At 42.3% G+C, this 19,930-nt stretch overlaps 1 protein-coding gene across 9 annotated transcripts in view; it reads left to right on the top strand.

The window, feature by feature from the left end:
* Positions 1-19,930, top strand: part of LOC135550349 (palmitoyltransferase ZDHHC20-B-like) — a 319,193-nt gene that overhangs the window by 17,007 nt on the left and 282,256 nt on the right. For 3 of the 9 annotated variants that reach the window (XM_064981058.1, XM_064981053.1, XM_064981059.1), the window contains 4 exons: positions 2,978-3,104; positions 3,274-3,360; positions 3,458-3,549; positions 3,629-8,512. In XM_064981058.1, coding sequence (XP_064837130.1) covers positions 2,978-3,104; positions 3,274-3,360; positions 3,458-3,549; positions 3,629-3,672 — 350 coding nt within the window. In that variant the 3' untranslated portion in view covers positions 3,673-8,512. Of the gene's footprint in view, positions 1-2,977; positions 3,105-3,273; positions 3,361-3,457; positions 3,550-3,628; positions 8,513-16,120; positions 19,928-19,930 lie in introns of those variants that run through there. The other 6 variants (XR_010457104.1, XR_010457105.1, XM_064981056.1 and 3 more) reach the window with 4 other exon arrangements.

Genomic DNA, 19,930 nt, shown 5'->3' with positions numbered 1-19,930 from the left:
ACTGAGACATAAACTGAACAAGTTCCACAGAGATGTGACTAACAGAAATGGAATAATGTGTCCCTGAACAAAGTGGGGTCAGACTTACTTTTGATTTTATCTGGTGTGGCCACCAGCTGCATTAAGTACTACAGTGCACCTCCTCCTCATGGACTGCACCAGATTTGCCAGTTCTTGCTGTGAGATGTTAATCCACTCTTCCACCAAGGCACCTGCAAGTTCCATGACATTTCTGGGGCGAATGGCCCTAGCCCTCACCCTCTGATCCAACAGGTCCCAGGCGTGCACAATGAGATTGAGGTCCAAGCTCTTTGCTGGCCATGACAGAACACTGACATTCCTGTCTTGCAGGAAATCATGCACAGGATGAACAGTATGGCTGGTGGCATTGTCATGCTGGAGGGTCATGTCGGGATGAGCCTGCCTGTAGCGCTGTCTTAGGCGTCTCACAGTACGGACACTGCAATTTATTGCCCTCACCACATCTGCAGTCTTCATGCCTAAGGCACGTTCATGCAGATGAACAGGGACCCTGGGCATATTTTGGTGTTTTTCAGAGTCTGTAGAAAGGCCTCTTTTTTTAGTGTTCTAAGTTTTCATAACTGTGACCTTAATTGCCTACCGTCTATTAGCGTCCTAACGACCATTCCACAGGTGCATGTTCATTAATTGTTTATGGTTCATTGCACAAACATGGGGAAACAGTGTTTAAACTCTTTACAATGAAGAGTTGTGAAGTTATTTGGAATTTTACGAATCATCTTTGAAAGACAGGGTCCTGAAAAAGGGACAAATCTTTTTATTTTTTTTATTTTTTTGCTGAGTTTCCTCACTGCATAATGACCCATAAGGTCCATCAGGATATCATTTGAAAAACTTTGGGGGCAAAATTCTCATGAACCATAAGTCCATGTGTTATGTAGGTTCATGGTACATATCTTTTCTCCAACTAAATTATTAAGAGATGGCTGAGTTTTTTTGGGGATAAATTAGGACATCTGATTTTACATGTCCATTTAAATCCTTTCCATAATGGCCTATCAACTTAACTTTTTAGGGTCATCAAATACATTTCCATGGTGAAACAGGTTTGGCATGAATATCTTAAAAATAAGGAAACGATTAACAATTCACTTTTGACTAACGAATAAAGCTTAAAATAATCATACACAATCTCATGGACTAAATGTCTGTCTTCCAAAGGTGATCTTTGGAGTCAACACTGGTCCATAAAGAGTTGGAGAAAATAGCATTTATGGATTCAAAGATGACCACATTATACCAGTAGATGCATATTAGCACATACGCTAAACATACTGAACAAATCTTCTTCTCATGAAACCATAGGACCAAAATGCATGACAAAACTTAATTTGAATCAAAAGATGGTTGAGTTATTGAAAAAAAAACATCTGATTTACATGTGTCCATTTTTAAATCAACTTGAGCCTTGTCATCACTATCTTGGATGTCCCTAAGATGAACCACACTGAATGTGGTATTTATATCTATAAAAACAAGTAAACCATTTAACAATACATTCCTTGCATATGTAACACTAATGCTCAATTTGCAATCATCTTCTCCTCATGAACCATACGTCGGATTCACTCCACATTTTGTATTTAGACAGACGGGACACCTGTTGACAACTTCCTGTGAAATTGGAGGGTGGGCAATTAAAAAAATAATCATACAAATTATGGATATTAAACATTTTGGTACATACAAGTATCTTGTTAATCTAACTGCATTGTCCGATTTACAAAAGGCTTTACAGCGAAAGCATAACATGCAATTGTTTGAGGACGGCGCCCCACATCAACATATTTTTCAACCAGCACAGGCTTCATAAAATCACAAATAGCAATTTAAATAATCCCTTACTTTTTGAAAATCTTCCTCTGTTTGCAATCCAAAGGGTTCCAGCTACAACATGCATGGTCGTTTTGGACATGGGGCCATGAATTTTGGGATGCTTCCTTACATTTGAGCAGACTCCATAGCAGACCCCCCCACCCCCGACTAGTCGGCTTTCAGCGACCCTTTCAGTTACAGGCCAAATCCTCTTAAACGCTAGGCTACCTGCTGTATATAATAACTGTATTAGATGGCTGCACCAGAACTGTTGGTGGCTCTATAGATGTCATTAGCACCAGTGGCACCATGGGATACTGGAGCAGTAATTATTGATCAGGTGGACTTTGTCTCATGCAAATCAATGTTAGATTTTAATTGTGCAGATGAATGTGAAATATTGTGATTACTTTGTGTAATCGCATATTGTTGCCGTATTATGTGGCCTGAACATAGTGAAAAGTGTAATTTATTTGGGAAAGCAGAAGTTCTGCCGCTTGCGCAGTCAGCGTATTACAGCTGTGAAAGTATACAGAATTTGTTTTTAAAGCTAATGTGGAGTGTACCAACTGAGATTGAAGTAATTAACAAACAGATTATGACAAAAAATAAAGTCCCAGAATTAAAAAATGACTGCAAAATATAGCCTACCAATACACCACCGGAGGTTGGTGACATGTTACTTGGGGAGGAAGGGCTCATGGTAACCGCTGGAGCAGAATGAAGTGGAATGGTATCAAATGCATGGTTTCAATGTGTTTGCCGTTCCGTTCGCTTCGTTTCCAGCCATTATTATAAGTCATCTCAACACGCTAAACGGTGAAAATATTTCAAGTCATCAACCATTTGTCAAATTGACCACAAAATTGGTATATAAACTCAATACATTAAGTAATGACTTTAAGAATGATTACTCGCTGCATTCAAAGATACTTCACTTATGTCATCCTTGTGGTATTGAGCGATAAACATTGTCATGTTTTCGCTGATTGTACTTAAATGAAGATGGTTCCTACTGTACATATTGCTACTTTGTTATTCAACTTATCTCGTCTTCTTTCTGTCATCCTGTGAACCCTGTTCATTGCTGCTTGCAACTAATATTTTGTATTTATTTCAGAGGCTTTCAGGGCTCCTGTCTTCAGAAATGGCCCAGACAAGAATGGTTTCTCTCTGGGATTCAGTAGGAACATGGCTGAGGTCTTTGGAGACCAGAAGAAGTACTGGATGTTTCCCATCTATACCAGGTGAAAACACGAAGTTGCCTATCCATCTATTCTGTTGGAGCTTTAGAATAGTTTTGCATCTTAGTCAGTACTGCCTTTTAGTCAATAAAAATCTAGTTTGAGTTTCACTGTAGGTATTTAAATGCCTAATGTCCCCCCCCCCCCTTGTGCTCTCCTTTCTCTCTGTCAGTCACGGTGATGGTAACAGTTTTGTCACCCGGTTGGTGAACTTAGATCCTGAGCAGATAGCTGTGGGCCTCCAGATCAACGGCAAAAGGTTATTCATGGTTTCTTGGTTTGATTTCTTTCATTCCTGATTCAGTAAATGATCTCGCCTCATTCATGAAGTTAATACCGGCCTTGTCCTGAAACAGCTCTGTAGATTGTCCTGCAAGCCCCAAGTATGTCCTTGGCGACACCGTGAACCACATTGAGGACCATCAGGATGGCAGCTTCGACAAAACTGGTATGTAGATCCCTGTGATGTCATGTAGCCCTGTGCCTGTGAGCTGCCTGAACCTTGACCTCTCACCCTTGTGTTTCAGATGTAGCCGAGACGGTCACAGTCACCATAGAGAGCGAGTCATAGACAGGTAAGCCTATGGATGACTCCCGCTGAAGTGTGCGCGTTTCCTACAGACCTTAGAGAGGAATGATCTTTGATTACCGAGTTGGCTCAAATCTGCCAAGAGACAACTGAGCCATCAACTGTGATGCCTTACAACCAGCAGAATCTAAACAAAAAACACCCCTTATCACCTGCAGCACCCCTACTACCATGGACAAATGTCAAGTAACAGCTCTTGTATGGACATATTTTCTATTGCCATTCTTACATCCGCCAAACAGCATTCCTGGTATGATGATGGACACATCCTGGACTGTCATGGACGCTACATCTTACATCAGCCGTCTAAGTCCTCACCAAGCACATACTCTCTGACACTTCATCTTTGTTTTTAACCAAAGCTTCTTTTTTTTGTAACTGATTAATCTCTGGGACTACTCTGTTATTCAAGCCAAAAAAAAGTAGACTCTGCACTAGCTTAGATTATTTCAGGAAAAGTGCAGTAAAATAATTGCTTTACTTATACACCTCAGTCGAATTAGTATTCACTTTCTTTATTGGTAAGTGTTGACTGTTTCTTTCTCCAGACACTCAGTTACTGGCTTTGATTGGGTTAAGCCCAGGGAATACAATGTTCAGGGCCTCAAGACGCAACGTCTCAGTTGACTGTAGTGTGTGTACTGTATGCACTTTACATTTGAACCCTGTGGAGGGCGCTAAGCATATCCATTGATTTCAACAGGCCATACAGTCTTACAGTAGCTTTGCATGAAAAAAGGCTTATTGGGACCCTATGCCAAACCCTTTCCTGCTCAACATTGTAATTTAAAGCTAGAACACTTAGTTTTTCAGATTATAAATTAATGATATCCATTGATTCTTGAATATAACTTATAAATGACTCGTGAGCTCGTGAACTGTCATACATACCCCTACAGATTTATTTTTTACTATGTTTGTAAACAACAAATGTAAATGCACTATAGCTTCAGAAAATGGTTAACTATCCTTTTTATATTTTTGACGATAAGTCCTTGCATCCATTGCTCTGTCTATGAATTTGAGTGGTTACATTTCTCCAGGCCCATCCCTCAGCTTTTTACCAAAAGAGGCGGGGTAACACTTTGTCATTGTTTCAACTGCTGATTCTAGCTTTTAAATGTGCCTGCAGTTGAGTTCAGATTTATTATTATTTTTTCTGTTGTATGGAAGGACAAAGGTTAAGTACAGTGCCATAGTAAATGGTTCACCTTAGCATGGTGTAATTACTTTAAAATTTCTGTTTGCAATTTTAAACAGTTGCTTTCTGCTAATACACATTTGAAGTGTCACACACATGACCCTAATGACACAGGGCCAAATCCTAACTCTAGATGCATGTTTTGCAAAATTGTGATATACAGTACCGGTCAAAAGTTTGGACACACCTACTCATTCCAGAGTTGTTCTTTATTTTTACTATTCTCTACATTGTAGCACAACAGTGATGACATCAAACCTATAAAATAACACATGGAATCATGTAGTAACCAAAAACGTTTTTAAACAAATCAAAATATATTTCAGGTTCTTCAAAGTAGCCACCCTTTGCCTTGACAGCTTTGCACACACTTGGCATTCTCTCAACTAGCTTCATGAGGAATGCTTTTCCAAAAGTCTTGAAGGACTTCCCACATATGCTGAGCACTTGTTGGCTGCTTTTCCTTCAGTTTGCAGTCCAACTCATCCCAAACCATCACAATTGGGTTGAGGTCGGGTGATTGTGGAGGCCAAGTCATCTGATGCAGCACTCCATCACTCTCCTTGGTCAAATAGCCCTCACACAGCCTGGAGGTGTGTTTTGTGTCATTATAATTTGTTTTTCAACAGGACAGTCACAATAAGCACAACCCAGATAGTACTGCTGTGGTAGCCATGCTGGTTAAGTGTTCCTTGAATTTGAAAATCACTGACGGTGTCACCAGCAAAGCACCATCACACCACCTATATGCTTCACTGTTTGAACCACACATGCAAAGATCATCCGTTCGCCTACCCTGCGTCTCACAAGGACATGGTGGTTGGAACGAAAAATCTCACATTTGGCCTCATCAGACCAAAGGACAGATTTCCACCGGTCTAAAGTCCATTGCTTGTTATTCTTGGCCCTAGCAAGTCTCCTTAATTGTGTCCTTTTAGTAGTGGTTTCTTTGCAGCAATCGAGCCGGAAGACCTGATTTCATGCAGTCTCTGAACAGTTTATATTGAAATGAGTCTGTTACTTGAGCTTTTATTTGGGCTGCAATTTCTGAAGCTGGTAACTAATGAACTTATCCTCTGCAGCAGAGGTAACTCTGGGTCTTCCTTTCCTGTGGCGGTCCTCATGAGAACCAGTTTCATCATGGCGCTTGATGGTTTTTGCGACTGCACTTGAAGAAACTTTCGAAGTTCTTAATTTTCTGCATTGACTTAACTTCACTTCTTAAAGTAATGGACTGTTTCTCTTTGCTTGTTTGAGATGTTCTTGCCATAATATAGACTGAGCCCTATTTGGTAAAAAAACATCTTCTGTATACCCCTCTACCTTGTCACAACAACTGATCGGCTCAAACTCATTAAAGAAATTCCACAAATTAGCTTTTAATGAGGCACACCTGTTAATTGAAACGAAGTGGTACCTTACGAACCTCACGAAGCTGGTTGAGAGAATTCATGAGTGTGCAAAGGGTGGCTACTTTGGAGAATCTCAAATATAAAATATTTCGATTTGTTTAAAACATTGGTTACTACATGTTTCCATATGTTATTTCATAGTTGGTTTTCTGCAATGTAGAAGATGGCCACAAAAAAATATCCCTTGTGTGAGTAGGTGTCCAAACTTGACTGGTACTGTATGTGATAAGTTTATCACTTTCATCTCAAGAATTTGGTTGGGACTCAACAAGCAGTGCATTCGGAAAGTTTTCAGAACCCTTTTACTTTTTCCACATTTGTTACGTTACACCCTTTGTTCTAAAATTGTTTTTTTAAGTTGTTTTTTTCCCCCTCAGTCTACACACAATACCCCATATTCACAAAGTAAAAACAGGTTTCAAGACATTTCTGCACATGTGTTAAAAAAAAATGTAAATGAAATCACATGAACATAAGTATTCAGACCCTTTACTCAGCACTTTGTTGAAGCACCTTTGGCAGCGATTACAGCCTCGCGAAGTAATTACAATATAGCAATTACACACTGGAATGGTAGATGTGCAAGTAGAGATACTGGGGTGCAAAGGAGCAAGATAAATACAGTATGGGGATGAGGTAGTTGGATGGGCTATTTACAGAATGGGCTATGTAAAGGTGAAGTGATCTGTGAGCTGCTCGGTCAGCTGATGCTTAAAGTTAGTGAGGGAGATATGAGTCTCCAGCTTCAATGATTTTTGCAGTTCTTTCCAGTCATTGGCAGCAGAGAACTGGAAGGAAAGGTGGCCAAAGGAAGAATTTGCTTTGGGGGTGACCAGTGAGATATACCTGCTGGGGAGTGTGCTATGGGTGGGTGCTGCTATGGTGACCGGTGAGCTGAGATAAGGCGGGGCTTTACCTAGCAAAGACTTGTAGATGACCTGGAGCCAGTGGGTTTGGCGGCGAGTATGAAGCGAGGGCTAGCCAACGAGTGTACAGGTCTCAGTGGTGGGTAGTATATGGGGCTTTGGTGACAAAATGGATGGCACTGTGATGGATTGCATCCAATTTGTTGAGTAGAGTGTTGGAGGCTATTTTGTAAATGACATCGCCAAAGTTGAGGATCGGTAGGATGGTCAGTTTTACGAGGGTATGTTTGGCAGCATGAGTGAAGGATGCTTTGTTGTGAAATAGGAAGCCGATTCTAGATTTAATTTTGGATTGGAGATGCTTAATGTGAGCCTGGAAGGAGAGTTTACAGTCTAACCAGACACCTATGTATTTTTAGTTGTCAGAACCGTCCAGAGTAGTGATGCTGGATGGGCGGACAGGTGCAGGCAGTGATCGGTTGAATAGCATGCATTTAGTTTTACTTGCATTTAAGAGTAGTTGGAGGCCACAGGAGTTTTGTATGGCATTGAAGCTTGTCTGGAGGTTAGTTAACAGTGTCCAAAGAAGGGCCAGAAGTATACAGAATGGTGTTGTCTGCGTAGAGGTGGATCAGAGAATCTCCAGCAGCAAGGGTGACATCCATTGATGTATACAGAGAAGTGTCGGCCCGAGAATTTAACCCTTTGGCACCCCTATAGACACTGCCTGAGGTCCGAACAACAGGCCCTCCGATTTGACACACTGAACTCTATTAGAGAAGTAGTTGGTGAACCAGGCGAGGCAATCGTTTGAGAAACCAAGGCCCTTGAGCGTACCAATAAGAATGTGGTGATTGACAGTCGAAAGCCTTGGCCAGGTCGATGAATACGGCTGCACAGTAATGTCTCTTAACGATGGCGGTTATGATATCATTTAGGACCTTGAGCATGGCTGAGGTGCACCCATGACCAGATCTGAAACCAAATTGCATTGCGGAGAAGGTACGGTGGGATTCAAAATGGTAGGTAATCTGTTAACTTGGCTTTCAAAGACCTTAGAAAGGCAGGGTAGGATAGATAATAGGTCTAGAATGTCCCCCCTTTGAAGAGGGGGATGACTGTGGCAGCTTTCCAATCTTTGGGAATCTGACGATACAAGAGGTTGAACAGGCTAGTAATAGAGGTTGCAACAATTTTAGAGAGGGTCCAGATTGTCTAGCTCGGCTGATTCTGCAGGGGTCCAGATTTTGCAGCTCTTTTCAGATCAGCTATCTTGATTTGGGTGAAGGAGAAATGGGGGAGGCTTGGGTGAGTTGCTGTGGGGAGTGCAGGGCTGTTGACCGGGGTAGCCAGGAGGAAGGCATGGCCAGCCGTAGAAAAATGCATAATTCAATTCTCAATTATAGTGGATTTGTCGGTGGTGACAGTATTTCCTAGCCTCAGTGCAGTGGGAAGCTGCTCTTATTCTCCTTGGACTTTAGTGTCCCAGATCTTTTGAGTTTGTGCTACAGGATGAACATTTCTGCTTGAAAAAGCTAGCATTGGCTTTCCTAACTGCCTGTGTACATTGGTTCTTAACTTCCCTGAAAAGTTGCATATCACGGGGGCTAATGCAGGGTGTTTTTGTGCTGGGCAGTCAGGTCTGGAGAGAACCAAGGGCTATATCTGTTCCTGGTTCCTTTTTTTTATGGGGCATGTTTATCTAAGATGGTGAGGAAGGCACTTTAAAAAAAATAACCAGGCATCCTCCACTGACGGGATGAGGTCAATATTCTTCCAGGATACCCGGGCCAGTTTGATTAGAAAGGCTTGCTTGTTGAAGTGTTTTAGGGAGTGTTTAACAGTGATGAGGGGTGGTCGTTTTGACTGCAGACTCATTACGGATGCAGGCAATGAGGCAGTGATTGCTGAGATCTTGGTTGAAAACAGCAGAGGTGTATTTGAAGGGCAAGTTGGTTAGGATGATATCTATGAGGGTGCCCGTGTTTACAGATTTGGGGTTGTACCTGGTGGGTTCATTGATAATTTGTGTGAGATTGAGAGCATCAAGCTTAGATTATAGGATGGCCGGGGTGTTAAGCAGGTCCCAGTTTAGGTCACCTAGCAGCACAAGCTCTGAAGATAGATGGGGGGGCAATCAATTCACATATGGTGTCCAGTGCACAGCTGTGGACAGAGGGTGGTCTATAGCAAACAGCAACTGTGAGCAATTTCTTTCTGGGAAGGTGGATTTTTAAAAGTAGAAGCTTGAATTGTTTGGGTACAGACCTGGATAGTAAGACAGAACTCTGCAGGCTCTCTTCTGTAGATTACAACACCGCCCCCTTTGGCAGTTCTATCTTGTCAGAAAATGTTGTAGTTAGGGTTGGGCATTTCAGGGTTTTTGGTGGTCTTCCTAAGCCAGGATTCAGACACGGCTAGGACATCCAGGTTGGCAGAGTGTGCTAAAGCAGTGAATAAACCAAATTTGGGGAGGAGGCTTCTAATGTTAACATGCATGAAACCAGGGCTTTTACGGTTACAGAAGTCAACAAATGAGAGCGCCTGGGGAATGGGAGCAGTGCTAGGGGCTGCAGGGCCTGGATTAACCTTTACATAACCAGAGTAGGATAAGGGTATGGCTACAGGCTATAAGAACGGGTCGTCTTGTACGTTCGGAACAGGGTAAAAGGAGCAGGTTTCTGGGCGAGTGAATAGGTTCAAGGCATAATGTACAGACAAAGGTTAGGTAGGATGTGAGTACATTGGAGGTAAACTCTAGGCATTGAGTAATGAGATATTGTCTCGAGACATTTAAACAAGGTGATGTCACCGCATATGTGGGAGGTGGAACTAAATGGTTGGGCTGGCTGGGGAGACGGGGATTCAGACAGGTAGCGGGTTGTTTTAGCCTCCGTGTGCAGTGATGTCGATAGACCAGATGTGATGGATTAGTAGGGTTCCGAGTAGCAGAGGGGTCCAATTGGCAAAATAGGTATACTGGCCCAAGAAATTGGCCGATGGATCTCGACCGCGGCGAGAAGCTAGCGGGACGCGGCTAGCAGATGGGCAGTCAGGGGATGCCGCGGCGTAGGAGTGGCTGATAGGTCTCTTCAGCTAGCCGGGAGAATGGGCCTAGCATGGGCTAGCTCCAGGCTAATTGGCGCTTGCGTCGGGACGCAAGGTACACTTCAACTATGACAGACAAAATGAGGGGAACAAATCCAGAAAATCACATTGTAGGATTTCTTTAATGAATTTATTTGCAAATTAAGGTGGAAAATAAGTATTTGGTCTATAACAAAAGTTTATCTCAATACTTTGTTATATACCCTTTGTTGGCAATGACAGAGGTCAAACGTTTTCTGTAAGTCTTCACAAGGTTTTCACACACTGTTGCTGGTATTTTGGCCCATTCCTCCATGCAGATCTCCTCTAGAGCAGTCATGTTTTGGGGCTGTTGCTGGGCAACACGGACGTTCAACTCCCTCCAAAGATTGTCTATGGGGTTGAGATCTGGAGACTGGCTAGGCCACTCCAGGACCTTGAAATGCTTCTTACGAAGCCACTCCTTCGTTGCCCGGGCGTGGTGTTTGGGATTATTGTCATGCTGAAAGACCCAGCCACGTTTCATCTTCAATGCCCTTGCTGATGGAAGGAGGTTTTCACTCAAAATCTCACGATACATGGCCCCATTCATTCTTTCCTTTACACGGATCAGTCGTCCTGGTCCCATTGCAAAATAACAGCCCTAAAGCATGATGTTTCCACCCCCATGCTTCACAGTAGGTATGGTGTTCTTTGGATGCAACTCAGCATTCTTTGTCCACCAAACATGACGAGTTGAGTTTTTACCAAAAAGTTATATTTTGGATTCGTCTGACTATATGACCAAATACTTATTTTCCGCCATAATTTGCAAATAAATTCATTAAAATGTTTTTCATTTTGTCTGTCATAGTTGAGGTGTACCTATGAAGAAAATTACAGGCCTCATCTTTTTAAGTGGGAGAACTTGCACAATTCGTGGCTGACTAAATACTTTTTTGCCCCACTGTATATACACTGCTCAAAAAAATAAAAGGAACACTTATACAACACAATGTAACTCCAAGTCAATCACACTTCTGTGAAATCAAACTGTCCACTTAGGAAGCAACACTGATTGACAATACATTTCACATGCTGTTGTGCAAATGGAATAGACAACAGGTGGAAATTATAGGCAATTAGCAAGACACCCCCAATAAAGGAGTGGTTCTGCAGGGAATAACCACAGACCACTTCTCAGTTCCTATGCTTCCTGGCTGATGTTTTGGTCACTTTTGAATGCTGGCGGTGCTTTCACTTTAGTGGTAGCATGAGACGGAGTCTACAACCCACACAAGTGGCTCAGGTAGTGCAGCTCATCCAGGATGGAACATCAATGCGAGCTATGGCAAGAAGGTTTGCTGTGTCTGTCAGCGTAGTGTCCAGAGCATGGAGGCGCTACCAGGAGACAGGCCAGTACATCAGGAGACGCGGAGGAGACCGTAGAAGGGCAACAACCCAGCAGCAGGACCGCTACCTCCGCCTTTTTGTAAGTAGGAGCAGCACATGTGACAGACGTGACAGTCTGGAGACGCCGTGGAGAACGTTCTGCTGCCTGCAACATCCTCCAGCAGGACCGGATTGGCGGTGGGTCAGTCATGGTGTGGGGTGACATTTCTTTGGGGGGGGCCGCACAGCCCTCCATATTCTTGCCAGAGGTAGCCTGACTGCCATTAGGTACCGAGATGAGATCCTCAGACCACTTGTGAGACCATATGCTGGTGCGGTTGGCCCTGGGTTCCTCCTAATGCTAGACCTCATGTGGCTGGAGTGTGTCAGCAGTTCCTGCAAGAGGAAGGCATTGATGCTGTGGACTGGCCCACCCGTTCCCCAGACCTGAATCCAATTGAGCACATCTGGGACATCGTGTCTCGCTCCATCCACCAACGCCACGTTGCACCACAGACTGACCAGGAGTTGGTGGATGCTTTAGTCCAGGTCTGGGAGGAGATCCCTCAGGAGACCATCCGCCACCTCATCAGGAGCATGCCCAGGCGTTGTAGGGAGGTCATACAGGCACGTGATAACAGGCACGTGGAGGCCACACACACACACTACTGAGCCTCATTTTGACTTGTTTTAAGGACATTACATCAAAGTTGGATCAGCCTGTAGTGTGGTTTTCCACTTTAATTTTGAGTGTGACTCCAAATCCAGACCTCCATGGGTTGATAAATTTGATTTCCATTAATTTGTGGTTTTGTTGTCAGCACATTCAACTATGTAAGGAAAAAAGTATTTAAGAATATTTCATTCATTTAGATCTAGGATGTGTTATTTTAGTGTTCCTTTTATTTTTTTGAGCAGTGTATATGTTGTCCATTTTAGAATAAGGCTGTAATGTAACAAAGGGGGGAAGGGTTCTGAATGCACTGTATACAGTGAGCTCCAAGTTTTGGGACAGTGACACACTTGTTGTTTTGGCTCTGTACTCCAGCACTTTGGATTTGAAATGATACTATGAGGTTAAAGTGCAGACAGTCTGCATTCATTTGAGGGTATTTTCCTCCATCGGGTGAACTGTTTAGAAATGACCACACCTTTTGTACATAGGCCCCCCGCACAAGTGAATTTGTTCCAAAACTTTTGAAGGTGTATTAAAGTTTTGTATTTGGTCCCATATTCCTTGCACACAATGATTACATCAAGCTTGTGACTCTATAAACTTGTTGGATGCATTTGCTGTTGGTTTTTGTGGTTTCAGATTTTGTGCCCAATGGAAATTAATGGTCAATAATGTATTGTCATTTCTGGAGTCACTTTTATCATATATAAGAAATAGAATGTTTCTAAACACTTCTAAATTAATGTGGATGCTACCATGATTACGGATAGTCCTTAATAAATTACAAATAGTGCTGTAATTTCTAAACTGTTCTCCTGAGTCTTTTTATTCAAATCCAAAATGCTGGAGTAAAGAGCCAAAACAACAAATGTGTCGCTGTCCCAATACATTTTGGAGCTCACTGTAGTTTTTGAACATTGTACAGGATTGTTATTACATGAAGTATTTGTTTTTCCATTGCTTTTGACACCTTTCTGGGTTTGCAAACATTGCTGCACGAGGCCGACGCTGCAAGTTGGTAGCGGAACACGGGGAGTTCTTACAGAACATGCTGCTTACGAGTGCATATCACACTACTTTTGGAGTATAGTTGGATTTTAAGGCTTGTAATAATGTCCTGTGTTAATGTTTGTCATCGCAAATCAACTGCATTACACTTCAACCAGTAAAATGGCTCTTTGGCTTTCTTTTGCTACAGCCTATATCAATGAGCGTTAGCATTCTAGCTAACTGCTGCATTCAAAAGTTATTTTGCAAATATTACAACCAAATATAATCTTAACTACTGTTCAAGCAAATGTCAAAACATCCATTATAAGTGTATGAGAACCTAAATGTATTTTGTTTAGGAGTAATAAAAACGTAAATTCAGGCAAATGGGAAGAGTCGTGCGTTGTGTACTGGAAAAGGTACCGTGTACCGTGTCGTGTACTGTCCCCATTGCCGTGTATTGTTTTTAGACGTCTCCTTTTTTGTTATTTTTTAAAGGGAGTTATGTCTGCAAGATATCTGTAAAGTATCACTTTCATAGGCAATAGGGAAGACTTTTTTTAACATGGAACAATGAATCTTACTTGGGAAATGTGTTTGAACTCAACCTCAATCTTTTGAGAATATGGAATGGGTATGTGTTCACTTTATGCAAAACACACTTCTTAAATGTATGTCTTGTTTCTGATGTCTAACTTTTGTCTGGTGTCCAAAGATGAAAGGAAAAGGAAGGGTTTGAACAAAAATGTTTTATTAAAAGCACGTTTTTCCATGACGAATGCTGCTTTCTTTGACACTGATCCTGCTATTTTATTGTTTTGTTGGAAAAATGTACAATGTTGAACATGTACAGCAATATTTAATGTATTGAAACAAATTTGTTAATACCGGTAGGCCAGTTTCCATGTGCAGTCTTGCGTCATGTCGGTATGGACGCAGACCACCAAGAGGAGGGTAAGAGCTAGGCATCGCATCTCCATGGAGAAATTATTTTATTTCAGAAGCTCTGCCATCAGGTTTCTACATTTTCCAAAGGACTATGATCTGTGTTTGGAATGTACAAGCTGTTTTGTTTACTGGGTGCATGTATGATGGTATAACACCCTATTGTGGCGTGAAAGTATCATGGCTTTAACCTTCTAGTTTGAGTAACTTACATTAATGACGGATATTTTGCGCTACGTTGTATAGGCACAACATTTGTCGAAGTTTATCCGTGGCTCCATTTCCTTTTGATTTAATATTAGTATTTTATTGAATCTGTTTGCATGCGTTAGTATTTTCTAACGACATTTGTAAGACCCTGTCATACAGTTTTGGTTATGTTTTTTCTTTTTATGTACTCTAAATTGGGAAATAGTTTGCACAAATTTTGTACGTCTAATACAATTACATGTATGTATTGTGTACATTTTTAATAAATGTTTTAATGCATTCAAATACTTGATTTAATGGATTCTTACATAGTTTCTAACAATGTTTGTTGCCCATAGTAGTGCCATGATCAATAAGGGCAGGCACTGCTGAGATGCGAACTGAAGGCAGGAAGCTGGGAATAAATGCTTTTTGTACATCAATTTTTTTATGCCTGTACAAAATGGTTTACTTAACACAGGTATGTAAAATTGTTCTGCTCCTAGACAGCCAGAGGCAGCATCTTTTCACTGGATCAGTGTTATTGTTTTCTAGTGTTTTAAAGACACTAGAAAGACACTAGAAAGGCAGGTTTTTAATAACATCCATGGTATGACATATTTCCTAAGCCAGCCCAAGCCAGTAACCTTTGACTGGGTATTGGTGTTAGGTGATTCCATCTGAGACGCACTGTACCTTTTTTGCTCTCTTGCCATATGTTATTTAAGTGTTCCCACAAAACCTGCATGCTGTGAAACTCACGACACATGTTTTTAAATTAGATACCCACTGAGTAAGGAAACCGTCTCACTTACAAAGTGGTTTTATTAAGACTTGTCTTTTTGAACACAGTCCGGATAACATTTTAGTTGGACCACTTTAAAGTACTACTTAAGTAGTTTTTTTGGGCATCTGTGTTTTACTTTATTTTATATTTCTGACAACTTTTACTTCACTTTATCCCTAATGAAAATAATGTACTTTTTACTAGATTTTCCCTGACAACCAGAAGTACTCGTTTTATATTGTGAATGCTTAGCAAGACAAATGGTCTGATTCATGGACATATTGAGAACACGTGGTCATCCCTACTGCCAGTGTTGGGGTGTGCCCCTGACTATCCATACATTTGAAAAGCAAGAAAATGGTGCTGCCTACTTTGCTAAGGCATTTTAAAATATAATTGTACTTTTGATACTTAAGTATATTTTAGAAATGTATATTTTACTTTTGATATATACAGTACACTACCGGTCAAACGTTTTAGAACACTTACTCATTCCAGGGTTTATCTTTATTTTTACTATTTGCTACCTTGTAGAATAATAGTGAAGACATCAAAACTATGAAATATTAAAAATAAAGAAACCCTTGAATGATTAGGTGTTCTAAAACTTTTGACCGGTAGTGTAAGTATATTTAAAACCAAAACTGGATGACTTACTTGAGTAACTTTCTATGAAGATATCTATACATTTTGCTCAAGTATGACAATTTGGGTACTTTTTCCACCACTGAATGTGACAAAAGCCAAGCAAAAAGAATCCACTGTCACGAGTCACTTAGTAAGATGGTAATTCTGTGGCAAGGTTTCGCAGTATAAGACTTTTCACACACATAGTGGGGTCAAGGAATGAGGTGTCTGTGACAAATATATAGGGAAGATCACAACCTTCTCTTTTGTTACCTTAAGACTTACATTAAGATGTGGTGTCAGGAAGGCCTAGAAGATCATCAAGAACCCTGCCACCTGAGCCACGGACTGTTCATCCCGCTACCATGTAGAAGGAGGAGAAGGTACAGATGAATTAATACTGCGACCGAAAGACTGATAATCAGCTTATATCTCCAGGCCATCCGACTTTTATAAACAGTCACCACTAGCCAGCCTCTGCCCAGTACCCTGGCCAGAACCTCAGACACTGTCACCACCCAGTTATCTACCCTGCACCTTAGACTGCTGCCTGATGTACAGTACATAGTCATTGAACACTGGTCACTTTAATAATGTTTACATACTGTTTTACCCACTTTATATGTATATGCTTTATTCTAGTCATGGCCCATCCTACATAACTACTGCTCTAAACACCTTTTCAATTCACATACTGTCCATACACACCATTCACATACATACGGTACCAGTCAAAAGTTTGGACTCAAATCAAATTGGATTAGTCATATGTGCCAAATACAACAGTCAAATAATCAAATCAAACTGTATTAGTCGAATACAGCAGGTGTAGACCTTACAGTGAAATGCTTACTTACAAGCCCCCAACCAACAATGCAGTTTAAAAAAATATTGAAAAGAATAAGAGAAAAGTAACAAGTAATTAAAGAGAAGCAGTAAAACAACAATAGCGAGACTATATACAGGGGGTTACTGGTACAGAGTCCATGTGCGAAGGTACCGTTTAGTTGAGGTAGTACGTACATCTTGGTAGAGTTATTGACTATGGATAGATGATGACAACAACAGAGAGTAGCAGCGGTGTAAAGAGGGGGGCAATGAAAATGGTCTGGGTAGCCATTTGATTAGATGTTCAGGAGTTATGGCTTGGAGGTAGAAGCTGTTTAGAAGACTCTTGGACCTAGATTTGGTGCTCCGTTACAGCTTGCCGTGCAGTAGTAGAGAAAACGGTCTATAACTAGGGTGGCTGGAGTCTTTGACAATTTTTAGGGCCTTTCTCTGACAACGGTAAAGAGGTCCTGGATGGCAAGAAGCTTGGCCCCAGTGATGCATTACCCTCAGTTGTGACTTGCGGTCGGAGGCCGAGCAGTTGCCATACCAGGCAGTGATACAACCAGACAGGATGCTCTCAATGGTGCAGCTGTAGAACCTTTTTGAGGATCTGAGGACCCATGCCAAATCTTTTCAGTCTCCTGAGGGGGAATAGGTTTTGTCATGCACTCTTCACGACTGTCTTGGTGTGCTTGGACCCACTTAGTTTGTTGGTGATGTGGACACCAAGGAACTTGAAGCTCTCAACCTGCTCCACTGCAGCCCCTTCGATGAGAATGGGGGGCGTGCTTGGTCCTCTTTTTCCTGTAGTCAGTTGTCTTGACCATGTTGAGGGAGAGATTGTTGTCCTGGCACCACACGGCCAGGTCTCTGACCTCCTCCCTATAGGCTGTCTCATCGTTGTCGGTGATCAGGCCTACTACTGTTGTGTCATCGGTAAATTTAATGATGGTGTTGGAGTTGTGCCTGGCCATGCAGTCATGAGGGAACAGGGAGTACAGGAGGGGACTGAGCACACGCCCCTGTGTTGAGAATCAGCATGGTGGATGTGTTGTTACCTACCCTTACCACCTGGGGGCGGCCCATCAGGAAGTCCAGGATCCAGTTGCAGATGGAGGTGTTTAGTTCCAGGGTCCTTAGCTTATTGATGAGCTTTGAGGGCACTATGGTGTTGAACGCTGAGCTGTAGTCAATGAATAGCATTCTCACATAGGTGTTCCTTTTGTCTAGGTGGGAAGGGCAGTGTGGAGTGCAATATAGACTGCATTATCTGTGGATCTGTTGGGGCAGTATGCAAATTGGAGTAGGTCTATGGGTCTTATGGGATGATGGTGTTGTGAGCCATGACCATCCTTTCAAAGCACTTCATGGCTACAGATGTGACTGCTGCGGGTCGGTAGTCATTTAGTCAGGTTACCTTAGTGTTCTTGGGCACAGGCACTATGGTGGTCTGCTTAAAACATGTTGGTATTACAGACTTGGACAGGGAGAGGTTGAAAATGTCAGTGCCAGTCCCTTGACAGATGGTCAGCGCATGCTCGCAGTACACGTCATGGTAATCCATCTAGCACTGCAGCCTTGTGTATATTGACCTGTTTAAAGGTCTTACTTGATCACGTGGTCTTCCGAAACAGCTGGTGCTCTCATGCATGTTTCAGTGTTATTTGCCTCAAAGCGACCTTAGAAGTAGTTTAGGTCATCTGGTAAGCTCATGTCACTGGGCAGCTCTCTGCTGTTCTTCCCTTTGTAGTCTGTAATGATTTGCATGCCCACATCCAACGAGCATCACAGCTGGTGTAGTATGAATCGATCTTAGTCCTGTATTGATGCTTTTCCTGTTTGATAGTTCGTCAGAGGGCATAGTGGGATTTCTTATAAGCTTCCGGGTTAGAGTCCCACTCCTTGAAAGCGGCAGCTCTATCCTTTAGCTCAGTGCGGATGCTGCCTGTAATCCATGGCTTCTGGTTGGGGTATGTATGTACGGTCACTGTGGGGACAACGTCGTCGATGCACTTATTGATGAAGCCAATGACTGATGTGGTGTACTCCTCAATGCCATCAGAGGAATCTCGGAAAATATTCCGTTACTCTGGACCTTGATCTCTCTTTTGACGAACATATGAAGACTGTTTCAAGGACAGCCTTTTCCCATATACGTAACATTGCAAAAATCAGAAACTTTCTGTCCAAAAATTATGCAGAAAAATGAATCCATACTTTTGTTACTTCAAGGTTGGACTACGACAATGCTCTACTTTCCGGCTACCCGGATAAAGCACTAAATAAACTTCAGTTAGTGCTAAATTCAGCTTCTATAATCCTGACTAGAACCAAAAAATGTGATCATATTACTCCAGTGCTAGCCTCCCTACACTGGCATCCTGTTAAGGCAAGGGCTGATTGCAAGGTTTTACTGCTAACCTACAAAGCATTACATGGGCTTGCTCCTACCTATCTTTCCGATTTGGTCCTGCCGTGCATACCTACACATATGCTATGGTCACAAGACGCAGGCCTCCTAATTGTCCCTAGAATTTCTAAGCAAACAGCTGGAGGCAGGGCTTTGTCCTATAGAGCTCCATTTTTATGGAATGGTCTGCCTACCCATGTGAGAGACGCAGACTCGGTCTCAACCTTTAAGTCTTTACTGAAGACTCATCTCTTCAGTGGGTTATATGATTTAGCGTAGTCTGGCCCAGGAGTGTGAAGGTGAACGGAAAGGCTCTGGAGCAATGAACCGCCCTTGCTGTCTCTGCCTGGCCTGTTCCCCTCTCTCCACTGGGATTCTCTGCCTCTAACCCTATTACAGGGGCTGAGTCACTGGCTTACTGGTTCTCTTTCATGCTGTCCCTAGGAGGGGTGTGTCACTTGAGTGAGTTGAGTCACTGATGTGATCTTCCTGTCTGAGTTTGCGCCCCCCGTGGCAGAGATCTTTGTGGGCTATACTCTGCCTTGTCTCAGGATGGTAAGTTGGTGGTTGAAGATAACCCTCTAGTGGTGTGGGGGCTGTGCTTTGGCAAAGTGGGTGGGGTTATATCCTTCCTGTTTGGCCCTGTTCGGGGGTATCATCAGATGGGGCCACAGTGTCTCCTGACCCCTCCTGTCTCAGCCTCCAGTATTTATGCTGCAGCAGTTTGTGTCGGGGGTCTAGGGTCAGTTTGTTATATCTGGAGTACTTCTCCTGTCTTATCTGGTGTCCTGTGGGAATTTAAGTATGCTCTCTCTAATTCTCTCTTTCTCTCTTCTTTTCTCTCTCTC

Source organism: Oncorhynchus masou, chromosome 12, assembly GCF_036934945.1.
Source record: "Oncorhynchus masou masou isolate Uvic2021 chromosome 12, UVic_Omas_1.1, whole genome shotgun sequence".
Taxonomy (NCBI): domain Eukaryota; kingdom Metazoa; phylum Chordata; class Actinopteri; order Salmoniformes; family Salmonidae; genus Oncorhynchus; species Oncorhynchus masou.
The sequence above is the reverse complement of the archived record's forward strand: the minus strand, read 5'-3'. Positions and strand labels throughout refer to the sequence as shown.